General features: G+C 38.2%; 1 protein-coding gene and 1 pseudogene across 2 annotated transcripts in view; one reads left to right on the top strand and one right to left on the bottom strand.

Moving 5' to 3' along the window:
* The window catches only part of LOC307175747 (UDP-N-acetylglucosamine--peptide N-acetylglucosaminyltransferase 110 kDa subunit-like), a 45,131-nt pseudogene extending 30,166 nt beyond the window's left edge, over positions 1-14,965 (bottom strand). Inside the window, exons 1-3 of the transcript XR_013831788.1 lie at positions 14,922-14,965; positions 13,218-13,285; positions 4,891-5,063 (exon numbers count right to left, since the gene is read on the bottom strand). The product of XR_013831788.1 is annotated as a UDP-N-acetylglucosamine--peptide N-acetylglucosaminyltransferase 110 kDa subunit-like (transcript). The remainder of the gene's footprint in view (positions 1-4,890; positions 5,064-13,217; positions 13,286-14,921) is intronic.
* Positions 14,966-14,973: 8 nt separating this feature from the next.
* On the top strand, positions 14,974-17,117 carry LOC307175758 (centrosomal protein of 78 kDa-like). Its single transcript, XM_079901232.1, has 2 exons — positions 14,974-15,569; positions 16,483-17,117. The coding sequence occupies exons 1-2, from the start codon at positions 15,215-15,217 to the stop codon at positions 16,584-16,586; spliced, it is 459 nt and encodes a 152-aa protein (XP_079757358.1). The 5' UTR covers positions 14,974-15,214; the 3' UTR covers positions 16,587-17,117.
* The last annotated feature ends 2,820 nt before the right edge of the window (positions 17,118-19,937 follow it).

Here is a 19,937-nt window from a genome sequence, read left to right as displayed (position 1 = left end):
GTACGTTATACAAAGATATTAAATTAATCATCATAACATCCTGTGAGATGGGCATTAAATTAGACTAAGCAAGATGAAGCAACTTATCCAGAATTGTATAGTTGGTACTTTCCAGAATTTAAACCAGGTATCTTCCCAGTTCCATTCTATGTTATATATTCATTTCATTATTTGAAATGAATTTTGAGTCTTCATTTTGCTTAGTTTCTGAAGTTACATGGGAATAGAATGGAGTTGGATCTTTTCAGTGACATTCACACATGGGGAAGGAAATTGAGTCCAGAAGCTTCAGCAATGTTTCCATGGAGAACACTAACAACAGAACCAGAAACACCGTTATCCTTTTGGTTCAGTGATCTTTCCTGAAGCACTACAAGAATCAATCTTAAGAAGCCCAGTGTTTTCCAAACTTTCACCAATGGGCTCTGTAGGGTCCTCTAACAGTATCTAAGAGACTAACTAGTTTCACATCCCAAGCCACTTAAGACAAGGAGTTCTGATTGTTCTCTGTGAGGAAATCAAGTGACAATCATAGCTGGTGATTTAGGATAGTTTCTTCAGGGCCCAGGCAAAACCTAATACACAGTAATAATCATTGTTAACTGCATCTTTGACAAGGATTAATCAGGTATCAAAGAGGTCTATAAATTGGGAGAAATTATGATCAAAGAGAAACATAGACCACAGATATTTAATTAATGCTCAATTTTTTATGAGTTTAACTTCGGTTAACCTAATTTTCCTTCTTCTAGACAATTTCCAATTTGTCTCCACAAAGAGACCAGAATAAGCACCTTCCAATACAAGATTTATTGTGTTGCTTTAATTTAAAGCATACAGTGACTTCTACATTCACTCCACCAAGTTTTGCCAGGAGAGAAAAGGAGATGTTATATAGTTTGTCTTGAATTAGATATGCCACCATACTTGACTTAGCTCATCCTACTGGAAGCACTTTGAGGGCAGATTCTACAGTCTTGTCTTACATCCTCTATGGAATCAAGCCAAGGGAATCACACACAGTTACAGCTGGAAAAACATTTGTTCTGGGTTAATACTTTTAGCCTTTACCACCAAGACTTTATCACCAAGACCTACCTTTACAGTCTCTAAACAGGAGACCTTCTTGCCTTCCCTTTTCATATTGACTAGGAAGGTAAAGGGAAGAACTGAGAAGTACCCAAAGTCAGCTAGCAGCCAGCACAGATAAATCATCTGTGGAGATATTGTTTCTTTCAAAAGATATAAACATAAGAGGAAGTCCTAGTGTTTGAAGCAACTGTGCATAATAAAATTCCATGAAAACCTAGAAATCCAGATGCAGATCAGTAACATATTGGTTAAATAAGCTGTTATGTTCATGCAATGGACAAGTGTACATACATTAAGAAGAACGAGATACTCTTTTCTATGAGATTCTCTTTTCACTGAACTCATCAGTGCTGCAAACACAATGTTACATAATACTTTTTCTTTAACATTATATCAGGCATCCTCATCTTGTCCTGCATTTATTGCCAGTGTTACTAAAGTCTATCACTTACCTCTTTCTCTTTTAGACATATAATTTCTTCTCATTTTGGAAGCATTCATCAATCCCTATTTTACGCTTTCTTTTAAATTACAAATGAATATTGAATTTTATAAAATATCTTTTGGGGGATATTTCAAGTGATTGTATACTTTTGCTCTCCTTTGACCTTGTTATATGGTAAATTATATTTTGTTATTTTATATTATGCTATTTATTATATATTGTATTATGTTTACTAATGACATTTATTATATTATAATTACATTGTTTTTAAGGTAGCATTTTGTTTTAGATAGACAAAACAACCAGTGGAATAGGAAGCATCTTAAAATTAGATGCAAGATATAAGGGAATTGAGATTAAAATAAAATTCACGTTTTGGATCAGTAGCAAAAATCATTCAACAAAAGTGGGAAAATATAGCTATCATAGAATTACTAAATTCTAGATACAGCAACTAGTTAAAAGTTAAAAAATAATGAAAGTGTAAAAGTATCAGAAACCTGGGAGACTTGAAATAAATTATTCATGAGGAATATCTTTCTAAGATACAAAGAAAAAAGGATACATTTAATTATATAAGAATCAAAATTTTCCTCATGGCAAAATGCACTACAAAGGTCAGAAAACAAGCAAAAGAAATTGGGAAATATATTTAGAAATGGATAAGCCTTCTTTACAACTTTTGAGAGAAGCACATGTTTCTTTTTCCTTTAACCTGTTATGTGGGTATTAATCTATAATGTAAGTGCATGGTTCCTTTCCTTTAACCTGTAATGTGAGATTTAATCTATATGGTAAGTGCATGGTTCCTTTCCTTTCAACTGTAATGTGAGTGTCAACATGGGGCACTGTTTCCAAGCACAGACTTTGGATGTTCCTGTACTGGTCCCGTCACTGACCATCCACAAAAACCTACAAATGTTGCTTTACTTTCCTGGGGGTTAGAGTCTTAGCTAAGAAATGGAAGCAAAATAGAACTTTCCCCCAGGGATGATAGAAGGTTTAAAGGAGTAAATATGTAAGTGACTTGGCACAGTGCCTAGTACAAGAGAGATCAATATAAGTACTTAGCAATTTTTTAAAGAGACAGAGGAAAGAAATAAAATGTGGTGATTTCAATCTATTGATATATATTCTTGACATTAAACTACCTTTTCATTCATTGGATGACCTAACTTGCTCATGCTTTTTCTTACTCTAGTGAACGTGGGTAGCTAATATCATAGTTTAAAATTTTTCCTTTTATATTTACAAGTAAATTTGACCTGTAAATTTCTTTTTCCTTACAGTCCTAATCTATTTTCAGTATTAGAATTATATAGACTTCATAAGATGAATGAAGGAGCATTCTTCCTTTGCTACTCTCTAGAAGTTTTTCTTTGTTAATATTGATGTTATCTGTTTAACAGAAGTTGGATAGAATTCACCTCCCAAATGATCTGGCCGGGTCTGGTATTTTCTTGGTGAAAGATTGTAAACTATTCACTTAATTCCATTACTGGTGCAAGAACTCCAGCTACAAATTTCCTCTTGTGTCCGTTTTGGTAAACTTTAGGAGCTAGGAAATTGTCCACTTTACAGAAATGTTCAAATTTACTGGCATTTCATATATTCTCTGTTTGTACTCTCTGCTATAACACTGTCCTGATTCTTTCTGTATATTGTTTACTTACGTTTTTGTTTTGCTTAATCAAAGTTTGTTTTTTTAAATCTTTTCAAAGAATATTCTTTTGACTTACTAAATCACCTCAATTTTATACTTTTTTCTGTTTTATTAAGTTCTGCTCATATCTTTATTGTCTATTTTTCTATGTTCTCAGGGTTTATTGTTTTACTCTTCTGATGTCAATTAAAACACTTGGTTATTAATTTTAATAACTCTTTTTACTTATAAATAGTTGAACTTTTTGAAGGTTCCAGTTTAGTTGTACGTATCTAAGGGTCAGCTCCTCCTCATAGTTGCTGGCCTAAGGTTTAGTTCACCCTATAGCAATGTATATATTGACATTTTTTCCCCTCAACTTTCTGTGTTTTGCTACTTCTCACTTCTCTTTGCAGAGAAGCCCTTTGAAATACCCTTAACTTATTTTATAGCCAATAAGTCTTTAAAATACTGTGTATTTTTTAAGATAAATCAACTTATATGATTAGGCAGGAAATCTGATCTGCCATATTTTTAAAAACAGCATAAATTCACTCTTCTCCACTATTAATCTGCTGTATTACACAACCTTCGAGTTTTTAGCTTTATCAATGACATGTACTTTAAAAATGTTTGAAAGATCCTACCCAGTCTTTTAAAACATCCTTGCTCCTTGTTTCAGTTCTAGTTTTATGTATATTTTCTGCCTGGCACCTGATAATTCCAACATCTGATGGATGGCCTTGGGAATTTAATTCTGGTATTGATTGTTTTTGCTGATTCTCTCCACTTGTAGCTGATTTCTTCACTATTGTGTAAATTTAGATCATGAGCTCACGTTTAGCTAAACTTTATCTGTGGGAACGCTATAGGCCTGTGTTGAAGGTCTACCTCTCCAGAAAGGGTTTAGTTTTGTGTTTGGAATACCACAGATTTAGGAGCATTTTAAGTTAATTTTTTAGCTTCTGTTTGCAAGACCGCAAATAAATTTGCAACCCAAATACTGTGAACACAGATCTGCGGTTCAGAATTCTCAAGATTTCCTACCTGTTTCCTACCCAGAGCAGAGGTCAAGAGAATTTGCTCTTAGTCTCCCTTTGCCAGCAGATATTTTTTTCTCCTGGCACACCCTTTCATTAAAGGTGAAGCCAGGGATAGGTAGGTTTAGTTCTAACTTCCCATCTAGTAGGGATAGAGTCTTACCTCCTGCCTCCCATGTGGTCATGGCCATTTAAAAACAAGTCTCTATACCAGGTGTGTCATTCAACTACGGCCTGTATTCCAAATCCAGACAGCTGCCTATTTTTTATGGCCTATAAGCTATGAATAATTTTCACATTTTAACTGGTAGCATTTTAAATGGTTACCTAAGTACCTAAATAACATCCTCAATTTTGCCTCTTTGGTCTACAAAGCCTAAAATATTTGCCATTTGGCTCCATAAAAACAGGATTTCCAGCTTCTGTTCTAAGCTGTCAAGATCTTCAATCCACTCTTAATAGAGCTATCACTCTCACACATGGACCACCGTTCCTTCATGGGTCCTGGAAATTTCGACTGCACACTTCCAAAATCAACCACGCACTTAAAAATAAGTTGTGTACATTTAACCTAGCATACCTAACCCATTTCTGTTAGGAGAGTTTTTCAAGTAATCTTGCCCACCGTATTCTTCAGAACTTCATTAATAATGGCAAAAAACTGGCCTTACCTGGTGGCACGGTGGTTGAGAGTCCGCCTGCCGATGCAGGGGACACGGGTTCGTGCCCCGGTCCGGGAAGGTCCCATATGCCGCGGAGCGGCTCGGCCTGTGAGCCATGGCCGCTGAGCCTGTGCGTCCGGAGACTGTGCTCCGCAACGGGAGAGGTTGCAACAGTGAGAGGCCTACGTACCAAAAAAAAAACAAACAAAAAACAAAAAAAGGCAAAAAATTAAAACAACATTCAACAAAAATGCGAAATGTTCATAACAATTATAGAAGCACATACAGTAGAAAACTATAAACTGTTACTGAAACAGTGAGACATAACTTTTTATTCTTAAAGAACTATATTTAGGTCCCTTTTGTTTAAATAAGTATATTTCTGTGTATGTATGTATACAGTCATGTATTTATATACACATACATTATTTGTATATTTATAGAAACATATGAAATACATACCTATACACATACCTTTGATTTATATTTGTATACATAGACAGGAATATAATTATATATTATATATTTATATACATTGAACTGAAAACTGGTAGTATACATATATATCGCGTATAAATGTGTGTCTACGTGCATGTGTAGAAAAGGGGGTTGAGAGATATGGAAGCATGAGTTAGACAGGGTTCAAGATTTTAAAAGTACTTATGTGTAGGTAGTGAGGTTAAGGCCCATTTGATTGAAAATATTGCATATTGTTACATCAATTCTTATGATGACCAGATTCCTATGTCAATAAAATTATAAATAGCTATACATACTCGTATGTGTAATGTATAACTAAAAGTTATATAGTTTTATATATGTATTATATTTATATTATATAATACAATTATACTAATACATTATATATTGTTATATAGAATATATTAACTATAGTGTATTATATCAGATAATAATAATTATATATTTATATATTATGATATAATTCTTTTATAATCAATATTACAGGATATATCATATTAATATTATGAACATATTAACCATAGAAATACATTTCATTACTCATATATTTTGTATATAATATATGCTAGGCAAAAATATATATTAATATAATACAGGTTATACACTAATATAAATATTAGTATATTACACTTATACATCAATATAATATTTAATATTGGTATATTTATATTATTTTTAATATATACATAGCTAATGCTCTTTAAAGCCATCTGCTACAAGTAGAGTAAGACCAGGAGTATGGCCAAAGCAAACTGTAAAAATATTAGATTACTTATATTCATTTATATGTCATTTTCCTGGAATCTGCATCTGGCTACTAGAGAGGACACACAGCAAAATCAACAAAAAGTGCCCAAGACATAGGATCCTTTATTCATTGGAACCTCAAAGGAAACACAGTGCTATTCAGTCCCCCTTCAAAGAGCCAAGAGCAAACCCTGAAGCACCCAGTAAAAGCCAATTCAAACAAAAAAGCTTTTCCACTTAAACTGGAAAAAGTTAAGTTCCCAAGAGACCCCCTACATCAACCACTGAAGCTCATTTGGCAGTAAAAACAATAATGTTCACCGAACAACAAGAAACGCAAAACAATAGCTGTTTTACCAAAAACACAAAAAACCAGCTAATTAGTGTCTTTCCTGTTTGAAAGAAGGGGGTGGGAAGTGGGCAGACGACCTGATAGGAAAGATAAAAAGAAAAGGAAAAGGAAAATAACAGTTTTCAGTTTGACACTCAAGCTGTCTTCTGCATCCATTTCGTCAAGACCACCAAGTCAATGTGGAGGCTTTTTCCTCCTTCCCTTTGCTTTTCATGAGACCGATCACAACCAGCACTGCAGATTCCATCGAATTAAGGAATGCTGTTGCCTACATGTGTGAATGAGCTGTGAGTAAAGTACTGAAGTAGAGGACACCTAAAGTGAAACGTCTTCATGAATGTCCACGTGGCTGAGCAGCAAGTTAACCTTTCATAGAAGTGCTAAAGAAGAAGAGTTGGGTTTTATTTTATTTACTTTTCCCTGGACTGTGTTGAATGACTATCATCGACAAGTTCAGGCTACTTTTTGCTGAGGATTAATGCACTGGGAGAGCTGAGAGAACACTGAACAGTAGAGCTGTCTTTTTCTTGACCAGTTCACCTTAGTTTCCCAAACTCTAAGTCTTTCCCTAATTCTTTCTCCTTTTTATTGTAGTAAAATGAACATAACACAAAATTCACCATTTTGATCATTTTACAATTCACTGTACCATTCACTGGAATTTACTACTGTCACAATGTTGTGCAACTATCACCACTGTCCAACTACAAAACATTTTCATCACCCCAAGAGGAAACATACACCCATTTTGAGGAGTCATTCCCTATTTCCCTCTCTTCCAAACCCCTGGAAACCACTAATGTATAATATTTTCCGTGTGTATGGATTTGCCACTGCTGGACATTTCATATAAATGGAACCATACAATATAGAGCCTTTCGCGCCTGACTTCTTTCACTTAGTTGCATCCATGATGTAGCATGTATCAGTAATCCATTCACTTCTATGGCTGAATTCCCTGATCCTGTTTTCTTCATACTGTTTGAATACAAAATTTAAAATAAGTTGAGAGTGAAGCTCTGTTTTAAGGGCACATCTACGAGGCCAATTCTTTAAAAAAAGGTGAAAAGGGAGATATTGTTGTGAAATGATAATTGTTGAGAAGCCTCAGCCAATTTGATAATGAAAAGTTTGGGAAATGTTGCAAAAAATTATCTGCTTTATATTAAAAGCCTTTTAAGCAAGGATTCAGGAGACTGTCTTTTTCTTGCAGGTAACTTAAATGAGTCAGAAGGAAATAACTGCCCTTTAAAACAGATTTTGAAAGGATTCTATTTATTCTTAATAGACGAATGGGAGTACAAGTAGTTCACATCCAATGTGGACTCCCTGTCCAAACACTGTTTATCGTTTTAGCCACCACTATCGAATTATATTTCTTGAGAGTAAGGCAGCTCAATTCCTGCATATTACTTTTTTTTCCTGCATATTACTTTTTAAAATTCATCTATCAAATTCATCAATCCATTAATACAGTATAAACAAGAGATATTCATGTTTCAGTGCAGTTCAAATATCAGGTATAAAGAACCACCAGCAAGAAAAAGAATCCTATATCTCTTGCCAGAATGTGGTCAGCTCTGGGGTGCTTTGCTAGCTGAAACACACTTACATTGTTAAGAGGATAGAGGCTGTTTAAGAGGGATGAGAGCCAAAAAATGTTAACTACGTGTATGTGTTAAGAACAGTGCTAGGTTATTTCATATTCTATATCAGCCAAGGCTCACCATTTTACATATGTGAAAAGCGAAGTTAGAAGTGTTTTAGTAGGGCTTCCCTGGTGGCGCAGTGGTTAAGAATCTGCCTGCCAGTGCAGGTTTGAGCCCTGGTCCGGGAAGCTCCCACATGCCACGGAGCAACTAAGAGCATGTGCCACAACTACTGAGCCTGCACTCTAGAGCCCGTGAACCACAACTACTGAAGCCCACACACCTACACCCCGCGCTCAGCAACAAAGAGAAGCCACCACAATGAGAAGCCCGCGCACCGTAACAAAGAGTAGCCCCCGCTCACCACAACTAGAGAAAGCCCGCGCATAGCAAGGAAGAGCCAACGCAGCCAAAAATAAATCTATTTAAAAAAAAAAAAGTGTTTTAGTAACTTACTAAAAGGCACACAATCAGTAAATTTGAGCAAGAATTCAATCCCAAATCTGTCACACTGAAGTTTAAGCTAATACATGAGATTAATAAAAACAGCACTAAATTAAAAGTTCAGAGATATTTTTAATTTCATACTCTTTCACTAACGCTCTTTGGAGATAAATCATTTCTTTTATATGGGCCTTAGTTTTCACAACTATAATAGTTGGAAACTTGACTAGATGATCTGTATGTAGTCTTCCAATTCTAAAATGTTCCACTCATTTGGATTCCTACAATAATTGCCCTTGCAATACATGCATGCTGCCACCAAGCAGCCGCAGAGACTATTAGTTCCTTTTATATCCCTAGTGGGGAGTGCATTTTGACATCAGACTTACCGGTCAATAGTACAACCTGTTACTATAACTATAAAATAACAAAATAATCTGGTATTATTTCCTGTAAAGCAGAAGCTTTCCATTGTCTGTGAATCATATCAGAATCACCTGTAGGTTTGTTTGGTTGTGTTTTAACATCTTTATTGGAGTATAATTGCTTTACAATGGTGTGTTAGTTTCTGCTTTATAACACCTGTAGGTTTTTAAACATAGAGGAAATCCATAACCCATTGAATGAGAATCTTCAGAGACAGGACATGGGCATCTGGATTTTTGGGCTCCCATCATCCGTATATTTTATTTTATTTTATTTTTTGCCTATGTACAATATTTGTCACATCCTCTTGAATCTTTAAATGTTTCTTTTTGTTTTAAAATTTTAGCATATTCCATAATCTTCACCTACTTTTCATAAGGTGTTATCTGTTATGTTTATTCGATCTTGTGCTTCTCCTGGTTAAGTCTTCTTTTTTTCCTTTTTTTTTGGGGGGGGGGCCCTGCCTCATGGCTTGCAGGATCTTAGTTCCCTGACCGGGAATTGGACCCCAGGGCCCCAGCAGTGAAAGTGCCAAGTTCTAACCACTGGACCACCAGGGAAGTCCCAAGACTTCTGTTTTAAATGACTTTTTTTCCCACTCTAATTCATTCCTGGGATCAGTTTCATGTTTGAACATTAAACCAACCTTGCATTACTAGAATAAAGCTACTTTGATTGTGATATATGATTGTTTTACATACCATGGATACAGTTTGTGCTTCTGTTTACACATTTTGCATGCATGTTCAAAAGAGAAACTGGCCTGTGATTCTATTCTTGTAATATTCTTTTTAGTTTTGATCTGAAGCTTATGTTGGCCTTATAAATATTTTGAGCAATATATACTTTTCTGTTTCCTGGAAGATTTTTATGTAAGATTACCAATATTTCTTCCCTAAATATTTGGAACAATTTACTTGGAAAGCCATTTATCCCTGGAAATCATTTTCTGTAAAGGTACTTAATTATACAAACAACTTTTGCAGTAGATATAGGTTTTTGAGATATGTTTTCTTTCTTGCGTTAGTCTTGTTAGCTTGCATTTTTAAAGAATTTGTCATTTTCGATGAATTTTCTAATTTATAAATATGAAATTATCATAATTTTAACAGCTTTATTGGGATGTAATTTACATACCATAATTTCAACACTTTAATGTATACAATTCAGTGGTTCTCAGTGTAACCACTAAAAGACTTGTGTAAGCATCACAACAATCCAATTTTAGATTTCTGTCCCCCCACAAAAAACCCATTACACATTAACAAGCTTTTTTCAATCTCCTCAACCCTCTCAGCCCTAGGCAACCACTCATCTACTTCCTGTCTCTACAGATTTGCTATTCTGGGCATTTCATATAAATGGGACCTTACAATATGTGATCTTTTGTGAGTGGCTGCTTGTACTTTACATAATGCTTTTATGGTTCATCCATGTTGTAACATGGATCAATAGATCATTCCTTTCTATAGCTGAATGCTATTCTATTGTATGGATATTCCACATTTTGTTTATTCATTTATCCGGTTGTCATTCGAATTATTTCCACCTTTTGTTTTTAGAAATATGCTTCTATGAACATTCACGTACAAGCTTTTGTGCAGACATAAGTTTTTATTTCTCTTAGGTATATATTTAGTAGTGGAACTGCTGGTCATAGGGTAACTGTATGTTTAACACTTGCAGGAACTCTCAAGCTGTTTTGTAAAATGGCCGCACCATTTTACATTCCCACCAGCAATGTATGTGGGGTTCAATCTCTTCTCTTACAGCCTAGCATGTCATCTATGCTGGAAAACGTTTCACATGTAGTTGAGCAGGATGAGTATTTTACTGTTTGGTTGAGTGTTCTGTAAACATTTATTAGGTCTTGTTAATTCATAGTCTCGTCCAAGTCTTCTATATCGTTGTTGATCTTCTCCCTAACTGTTTTATCCATTTTTGACTGTGGAGTACTGAAGCCTCTACCTAATGTTGTGCAATTATCTATTTCTTCCTTCAATTCTTCATGGATTTTGGTATTTTCTTCTTCGTGTATTTTGGTTTTACCTTATTCAGGGCAAATATGATAAAGATTTTTGTATCTTCCCTTTCTTTATCATAAAATGTCCCTTTTCATATCTAGTAACCTTTTTGTTTGTTTTAAAGTCTATTTTTTCTGGTATTAGTATAGCCACTTCAGCAATGCTTACGGTTGCTATTTGCATGAGGTATATTTTTTCATCCTTTTACTTTGTACACATTAGACTTTTGAATCCAAGCAGTGTCTCCTATAGAAAACATTTTTTAATACCCAGTTCGACAATATCTGCCTTTTGATTGTATTGTTTAATTCATTTACATTTAGTTTTTATTATTGATATGGTAGGATTTACTTATGTCTATCATTTTACCTTTGGTTTTCTACATGTCTCATGTTTTTGTTTTTTTGTTATTGTTGTTGTTCCTCCATTTTCCTTTTATAGTAAGTAGATATTTTCTACTGTAACATGTAATTCCTTTAATGATTTTTAACCACATTGTTTGAGTAATGGCTGCACTAGGGCTTATGGAATACATCTCAGAATCTCTTCAGATTTTTAGTAGGTTCATTCCAGATAGAAACAGAAACTGTACTTTTATAGAGCTGTATGCCTTCCCCTCTTTTTTGTTTTTATTACATTTATATATTTTACATACTTAACAACATATTATAATAATTACTTCTCACAAGCTTATTTTTTCAAAGAGCTTAGAGAAGTTGAGCAAATAAATATTTTTGAGTTTGTCGGGTAATCTATTTACCATTGCTGGTTCTCTTCCTTTCTTCCTGCGGATTCAGCTTATGATCTACTGTCATTTTTATTCTAACACAGCTTTGTTCTCACTGCCTTCGTTGTGCCATATCATCAAATATATGATTTTTTTATGTTATATAGAGAACAATCCAAATATAGTCATATTGGTTAGGCACTTACTTTTTAAATTTGTTAAGAGAAGAAAGGAGAAGAAATTTGAAATTACAGTATCTTTTATAATTCCCTACACAACTGCTCTAGTCAGCATTCTTTGTTTTGTTTTTATGGCTTGAGTTACTGTCTGCTATCATTTGAAGAACTTCTACTAGTATTGCTTGTGAAGCCCGTCTGCTAACAATGAACTCACTCAGTTTCTGTTTCTGTTTCTGAGTTATGGTGAAGTACTGATGATAAGTTGTGGAGTGGTAGGAAAGACTAAAATGCGATGTGCTGTATGATGTAGGTTTCACTGAAGTGTCTTGGTCAAATTCTAATGATTTATGATAGAAATCACATAAAGCAAGCATCACAATTCTCCAGGAATGTTCTGTAGAATGCTAATGTTAATGATGAATATGTGATCCCAAATCTTTCACTTGTATTGACCTTATCTCATTAATTCTTCTCCCAACAATGCCATAACTAGAGTTGAGTTCTAAAGTGTACCTTCCTCTTTTCCAATAGAAATGGTCCCACAATTTCAGAAAGTTCTCAAAGGTGAAAAAGTGCACACGGCGTTTATCACGTTTGCAAATGCCAATGAAAATGCTAAGGTAACACTGTCCAAAAGGCAATATTCTTCTGTGAGGGCACCCAACTTTAAACAAATACACATATTCTAAATACAGCTTAGATCTGTGACATGTTTTGGCCAATGAAGTGTGAGCAGACATGATGGCCTTCAATGAGCAGCAGAGGCCTTAAATGGGCTTGTGCAGTTGGGCTCACCTCTTATGTTTCAGTGAACTTTGTGAGAAGACAGGGCCTGGGAGCTGCGGCCTCACAGTTGGGCTCCAGAGGAACATGTGTGTTACAGACCTCAAACTGACCCAAAACACGGAGCAAAACCAGCCATCTAGAGGTCTAAAAGAGAGCCACTGCAGCTAGCCAATAGGTCCAAGAAAAATAAATTCTTGTTTATGGAACTGAGTTTTGGCTCAATTTGTTCCAAAGCATTATCACAGCAAGAGCTGACTAACACAACATCCTCCAAATCATTGTTATGTAAATGGATGCCACCATGCCTACAAGTAAGGCAATTGTGTACTCAAATTGTGAGAGTCCTTGAACTCTTGGTGCCTCTCCAACACAATGTACATGGCTAAATTTCCACAAATAAGTTCACTAATATACCACAAAGATCTCCCTAAGCTTTTATTAAATGTAATGCAAAGTTCTTTCTTTTCATTTTCTGCTTCTACATAGTTAAAATGCTTTTTATCAATGTAAAATGGCTCTTACCTTTTGGCTTCTGTCGTGAGAGTCTTTTGAACTCTGAAACACTGTAGGATATCACCTATATATGGAATCTAAAACATACAATTGAACGAATATAACAAAAAAGAAGGAGAGTCACCGATATAGAGAACAAACTAATGGTTGCCAGTGCGGAGGGGGAGGAGGGGGCAATACAGGGGTGGGGAAGTGAGAGATGTAAACTACTGGGTGTACGACAGGCTCAAGGATGTATTGTACAACACAGGGAATATAGCCAATATTTTGTAATAACTGTAAATGTAAAGTAACCTTTAAAAAGGATATAAAATTTTTTTTAAAAAGAAATCATACTTAAAATTCGAAACAATTTAAATGTCCATCAACAGGAAAATGCACATATAAATTACTGGATTTCCCTACATGAGAATCCTACGTAGCGAGGAAAGTACATGAACTAGACAGATCTTTACATGTCAGCATGGATGAACCTAGCAAAGATAACACTAAATAAAGCAAGTAACAAGAGAAAACAAAATAGAATACAATATGCAGTTTAAGAATACTTAAAATTGTAGCCTACATAGAAAGACATCCATGCCACTGATGGAGACCAAGTTCAGAAGAGTGGTTACCCAGGGTCAGCTGGGGAGTGGCTGTGTTTGGGAAAGTGGTCACACCAGAGACTCTTCAACAGGAATGGTAATGTTTCACTTCACACGCTGGCTAGAGGACGGAGGAGTGTCTGCGATGTTATAATGTGAGCACGCTGCATGTAAAAGCCATTGCTGACCACATCTAGGGGAACTGATGCGTGGGAGCTGGTAGTGGGTGGAGGCATCCAGAAGGTGGTGGTAGAAGAGGAACGTTGTACACGTAACGCCTAAGGCCTGACCAGAGGACGACCACTGCTCTAGAAACTGGACACAAATCCAACCTCTACGGCCAATCTTAGAAGACAAACTGAGGCATATTTAAAATTTTAACACTTTATGTGCGCAAAAATAGATTCAATTCAGGCACCACAAAGCGGAAGAGGTGAGGAGCACTCCAGCCGCAGGAGCTGCAGAGATGTTTATTTTAAAAGGGTAGAAGCAAAGCAAGGAAACGAGTGATTTGCTATGGCTTTAACGCCTAGTTGGTGGTTTGGGACTGGGTGTCCTCAGCGCTGTTCGTCACCCTGAGGCGCTGACAGGCTTAGATTTTGGTTGGTTTAAGTAGGCGGCCGCATCGCTAGAGCCACCGCAGGCTAACGGCCTCCTTGCAGGGTTAATTTACTAACACCAATTGTCTGAGTCCTTCCTCTTACTCAGTCACTTCACTTCCTACGCCTCAGTTTCTCTTCTCTAAAGTGGATATTCAGTAATAAATTCTCTGTGGAGGTGTCAGTACAAAACAAAGTGATTATTAGGAACCACGATCATGTCCTGAATGCACGGAACACGTCACCGTTTGCCAACCACCGTGTCAAGTCAGCAGAAACGACAGAAATTAAGAGCTCTCCGCAGAAATTCACACACCCGTGCACCAGGTAAGGGACCACAGGCAGACGTTCACTCAGCCTTTCCTGTGTCCCTCACGGAGTTCACGCTCTCTCCTGGGCGGGGCGAGCACAGACACTTTGCGGGAGTTTAACTACTTTTAAAATGCACTGATACAACCATGTCTCACTTTTGTTTGGATCAGTCAGCAAACGCTTTTTGGAAACCCCAAATTCTCCACACCTCCTACCTTTCGCGCTGCCGTAGTCTCGAAGCTGACGACATCGCTCCTCAGGCCGCGTCGTCAAGGGAGGCGGGTCTGCGTGCTGCTCCTCAGGCCGCGTCGTCAAGGGAGGCGGGTCTGCGTGCGGACGCACGGCGAGCGCGCAGAAGTCCTCGAGCCCCGCCCCCACGGGCCCGCCCGGAGGCTTAAACCGCAACCCCGCGGCTCGGGAGGGCGTTGATGCCCGCGCCAACACCAGACCGCGCGTGGGCTCCGGAGAGCGGCATGGAGGGCCCGGCCTAGCTGGGGCCCGTGGCCTTATGTCTTCGGGCCGCAGCCGCCGGGCGGTGGGCGGCCGAGGGGCCGGGAGGCGAGCCGGGACCTACAGGCGGGTGTGGGCATCCTGTCTGCAGCCAGTGTCCCCGAGGCCGCGCTCAGGCCATGATCACTCGGTGAAGCTGCGCCCGGACAGCACGGCCGACTCCTTCTCGCGCTCTGAGGACCTGTGCGCGCTGCAGGACTCGGTGCCTCTGCCCTCCGTGCGGGCTTCCCTGAGGGAGGGCCTGCTGGACTTAACGCCGATCGCCTCCGCGGGTAGACTGGGCGCCGCTCCTGAGCACCCTCTGCCCCTGATCTGTATCCAGAGCTTCTTCCAGCCACGGCTTGTCGAGACAGGTTTGTACTTCCCGCTTCCATGGGCCCTCGTGTGGGCGCTGAGAAGCGGGGTTTTAAATGGTTAAAGGTGGAGGGTGGGCACTAGAACCGGTGCCCAGTGCCTGGCTGTGCGTGCACTAGACGGGGCGTGCGGCCTAGGACTCCTGCCAGCTCGGTGACCCCGGCCGAGTGCCTTAAGGCTTCAAGGTCTCAGTGTTCTCATCTGTAGCATGGGCTTAACAGGACCCAGCCTCCGTGGCGGTTACAAGGATGCACTGTGTTAATGCTTCTAGACTCTACAAAGTAGAACACTTAGCACAGTTTGGAGCATCGTTAATTGTTGCACAGATGTTACCTGGTCTGTTGAATGACTTTGCCTGGTACACACCAAAGCGATTAGGAAATGGATATATCCCAGCTTCATTTCCTTTCCATTCAAACGGGGCTCAGGAAAAAAAAATTTTTTTTCAATAGGTGTATCATATATAGTGGAAAGAGCACCGGTGTCAAGGCAGCTTAGGGTTTGAATTCCAGGGCTTATGATCTCTGTGGCCTGGACAGGTTTCTTTTGCACTACAATCCCCACACTTGTAAAATGACATTAAAAACCACTCTTTCTGTGGGTTCTTAGAATTAATTTAGCAGGTTATGTGTGTAAAGTATCCTGGCACTTGAATGAGCTGTCAGAACCAAGGGCTGCTGGAGACCATGCTTCTGCCCTAGGTAATCTTCCCTTCTACTGGGCAGCAAGTAAACACAAGCACAGGAGTCAGTGCTCTGGAAGAAGTGAGTTCTGCTGCTACAGAGCACAGAATCTCTTTTTTCTTTGATTTAATTTTTATTCTATATTGGAGGATAGTTGATTTACAATGTTGTGTTAGTTTCAGGTGTACAGTAAAGTGATTCAGTTATACATATATCCATTCCTTTTCAGATTCTTTTCCCGTACGCTTTGTTACAGGATATGGAGTAGAGGTCCCTGTGCTATGCAGTAGGTCCTTGTTGATTATTATATATATAGTCGTGTGTATATGTTAATGCTAAACTCCTAATGTATCCCTCCCCGCCATCTTTCCCCTTTGCAGAGCACAGAAACTTGGAAGGGCAAGTTCAGGGTAGGATTCTTGGAGGAAGTGCCGTCCTTTCTAAGGATATGTAGAAGCTCCTGGGGTGGCAGGAGAAAGCAGTGTGTGTTGAAGTTTGAGAAATGTAAGAAAATATGGCAAAACTAATGTACAGGACTGGAACTCAGGGTTTGGGAAAGAAATGAGAGTCGATACTGAAAACTTAGTGGGGCCCAACAGAAAGGCGCCTTGTTTGTCCTGTCAGAAGTTTGGATGTTTATCCTGAAGGCTGCGGGAAACACCAAAGAACAGTGAAATGGAATTCTAGTTTAGAGGTTCACTTGGACCTCCATGTGGAAGGCAGTTGATTGGGTGCAGGGTGAATTGTAATCTAAGGGTCCCACTTAAGTTATAAAAGGTGGGACCGGGTTTTGCAGATCTGAGAGAGAATGGGTGAGGCCTGGTGACCAGTTAGAAAAGGGAGGGCAGCAAGCGTGGGTGACAGTTTACAGCTGCATCTTTTTGAGAGCTACAGAGCACAGTAGAAAGGGATTGGGGGTGGCGAGAGGATCTTCCTTCATCTTCAGTGCTTTAGAGGGGCCTGGTAGACAGGTCTGGGCCCAAGGTACAGATGTGGGCTTTTGGGAGGACAGGTGTTTGAAGGCATGGTAGAGACTTAGGTTATCCACAAGAATATCCAAAGAATCATAGGTCTGAGAGTTTTTTTAAGTGGGTATATTTGAGGATGTTTATAAGCTGAGAGAAAGTAGCCAGCAGAGGAAGGGTGTAAAGATCTAGGAGAGGAAGTGATTGTTCATTTGTTTGTGAAAAGCTGAACACTTATCGTGTGCCTGGCCCTTTTCTAGGATCTGGGGTTCACACCATCTGTTATCGCTTCTGTAAGGACAGTTCAATTCATCCCCTGGTGAACAGAAGTCAGATTATTCTTTGCATCCCATTCAGGTGTAAGAACTGTTTTGTACCTCTGAAGGGAAGCAAGCTCTATCCTTTGGTCACCTGCTGATGATAATAGCATTGGCTGAGACCTGACCATTTACAGTGAAGGCACTTCTGTAGGTACTAAGTTCCAGGAGGGCCCGAACTGAGTATGTCTGTTTCAGCATTTAGCATGGTTTAGCATCTGAGAGGCCGGTACATTATTGGCATATCGTAGACTTAAAAATGAATATTTGTGGATTGTCTGAATGAGTGGATGTGCGTGATTCACATCCTATTTGCAGGTCCTATGCCCTGCAATGGATTTTCAGTGTCAGGTTGTGAAAGTATTTATGACGGGGATTGGCATTGTTCCCTATCTAATGGATAAAGATTACACATGAAAGGACTTTACATTGACATCCCAAAAGCCTCATAGGAATTACATAACAAAAAATAAAATTGGATTCTGTATAATTTCTAATTTGTTAGCTGGCCAGAATACTGGTATTTCAGCCAGTCCTCTGGTAGTTCCGATGACGTCCCCATGATCACCCAGGCATAATAAGAATGGCTTTAGGATTTGGGAGCCAAAATGTTCCTCAGTACTTACTGCTTTGCTAGTCCATTTAAGAAAATGGACTATTGAAAAAATAGCTTCAGACACAATATGGCATTTTATGATTTAGCATGAAATCTGAGAAATATAGAGGTTATCTGAAGCCTGCAATAGTAAAGTTCCCTCTGCTTTTGAAGTTATTGTCTTTAAACAAAGATTCTACATCACTAATGCTATATACATATATTTTATGATATTCAGGTTAATTTCCTCTTTTCTCTAAGGAAGTAATTGGTTGCTTGGTATGAGAGATGGTGTGGCTTCCAAAGGTGAAAAGTATTATTTTGTTGTAATTTCTGGCTACCTAAGGATGGGAGAGGCCCAGGACACTGCAGTCAGTATATTATGTGGAGCAGGTTATATTTTGGTTTATTTATGAACTTTTACATGTTTATTTTCTTTTTTGCGGTACGCGGACCTCTCACTGTTGCGGCCTCTCCCGTTGAGGAGCACAGACTCCGGACGCGCAGGCTCAGCGGCCATGGCTCACGGGCCTAGCCACTCCGCAGCATGTGAGATCTTCCCGGACTGGGGCACGAACCCGTGTCCCCTGCATCAGCAGGCAGACTCTCAACCACTGCGCCACAAGGTAAGCCCACATGTTTATTTTCTATGCAAGTTTGTGTGCTCCTTTTTGAGTTTTGGTAGATAAGTGTTTTGTAACTTTGGAATACTTGGAGTTTTATATATATATATATATATATATATATATATATATATAAAAAACATATATATATATATATTTTTAATGTAGTAGTTAAAGCCGTGGAGAGTGTACTAGTCTACCTAGGTTCAAATTCTGGCTTTACCCTATGACTTCCCTGTGGCTTCCTCTGCTCACCTATTAAAAAGGATGATAATAAGACTGCTGTGGCGAGTTACATACTAAGTTCTATTTAAGCATTTGCTATAATGATCATGTATACTCAAAGGCAAGGAACTTGCCCCTTGATCGTCTCTGTATTCCTAGTGCTTAAGAATTCCTAGTGCTTTCCTAGTGCATTGTCTTAGGATAGAGATAGCTCAGTATAGTTCTTCTCACTATAAAGTACTGTTACGTTGAAAGTCTTTGCTTATGTACTAATAATCTATGACATATCTGCTGAGGAGAAGGAAAGGAATAGTTTTAAAACTGCAATGGATAACAAAAGATTGTATGATGGAATGCCTTTATTATGTAATTATAAAACTAACAAATGATCATGGTAGAAAATTTGAAAAACTCCTAGACAAAAGAGAGATCAACAAAATTTGGAGTAACTTTCAGAGTGTAGAGCTGTCCATGAATATTAGTGCTTTCATATTTTCTAGGACTTTCAGTAGACTCTGCTTATTAAGAGTGTATTCATGATATTTTATTTTAATGATGTTTTCATCATGGGGACACACACACACAGAAATCTGTTAAAAAAAAAGAAAGACAGGTAAATCACTGATGTTTCAGATGGCCACATGAAATAAAGTGAGAAAGGTCAACAAGCTGAAAGAATGTGGAGTAGCATCTCCTTAATTGCTTACATAACTCTGATAATTATCTGTTTGTGGATAAAGTAATTAATGGGGAATCTAATTCAAGAAAAATGTATGAACTTCAAGCCTTCTCTAAGCCAAGTATTTCTTTCCACAAAAAGTTACTTTCTACAGCCGTGCTTCCTTATTACCAGACAGGGAAAGAGTATTGTATGGCAAAGGATCTTCCTGAAGGAGGGTGCTTCCCACACCGATTGTCATAAATGACTTTGGAATTACTGTTGCTGTATTACCAAAATC

This window comes from Stenella coeruleoalba (genome assembly GCF_951394435.1).
Source record: "Stenella coeruleoalba genome assembly, chromosome: 17".
Taxonomy (NCBI): domain Eukaryota; kingdom Metazoa; phylum Chordata; class Mammalia; order Artiodactyla; family Delphinidae; genus Stenella; species Stenella coeruleoalba.
The sequence above is the reverse complement of the archived record's forward strand: the minus strand, read 5'-3'. Positions and strand labels throughout refer to the sequence as shown.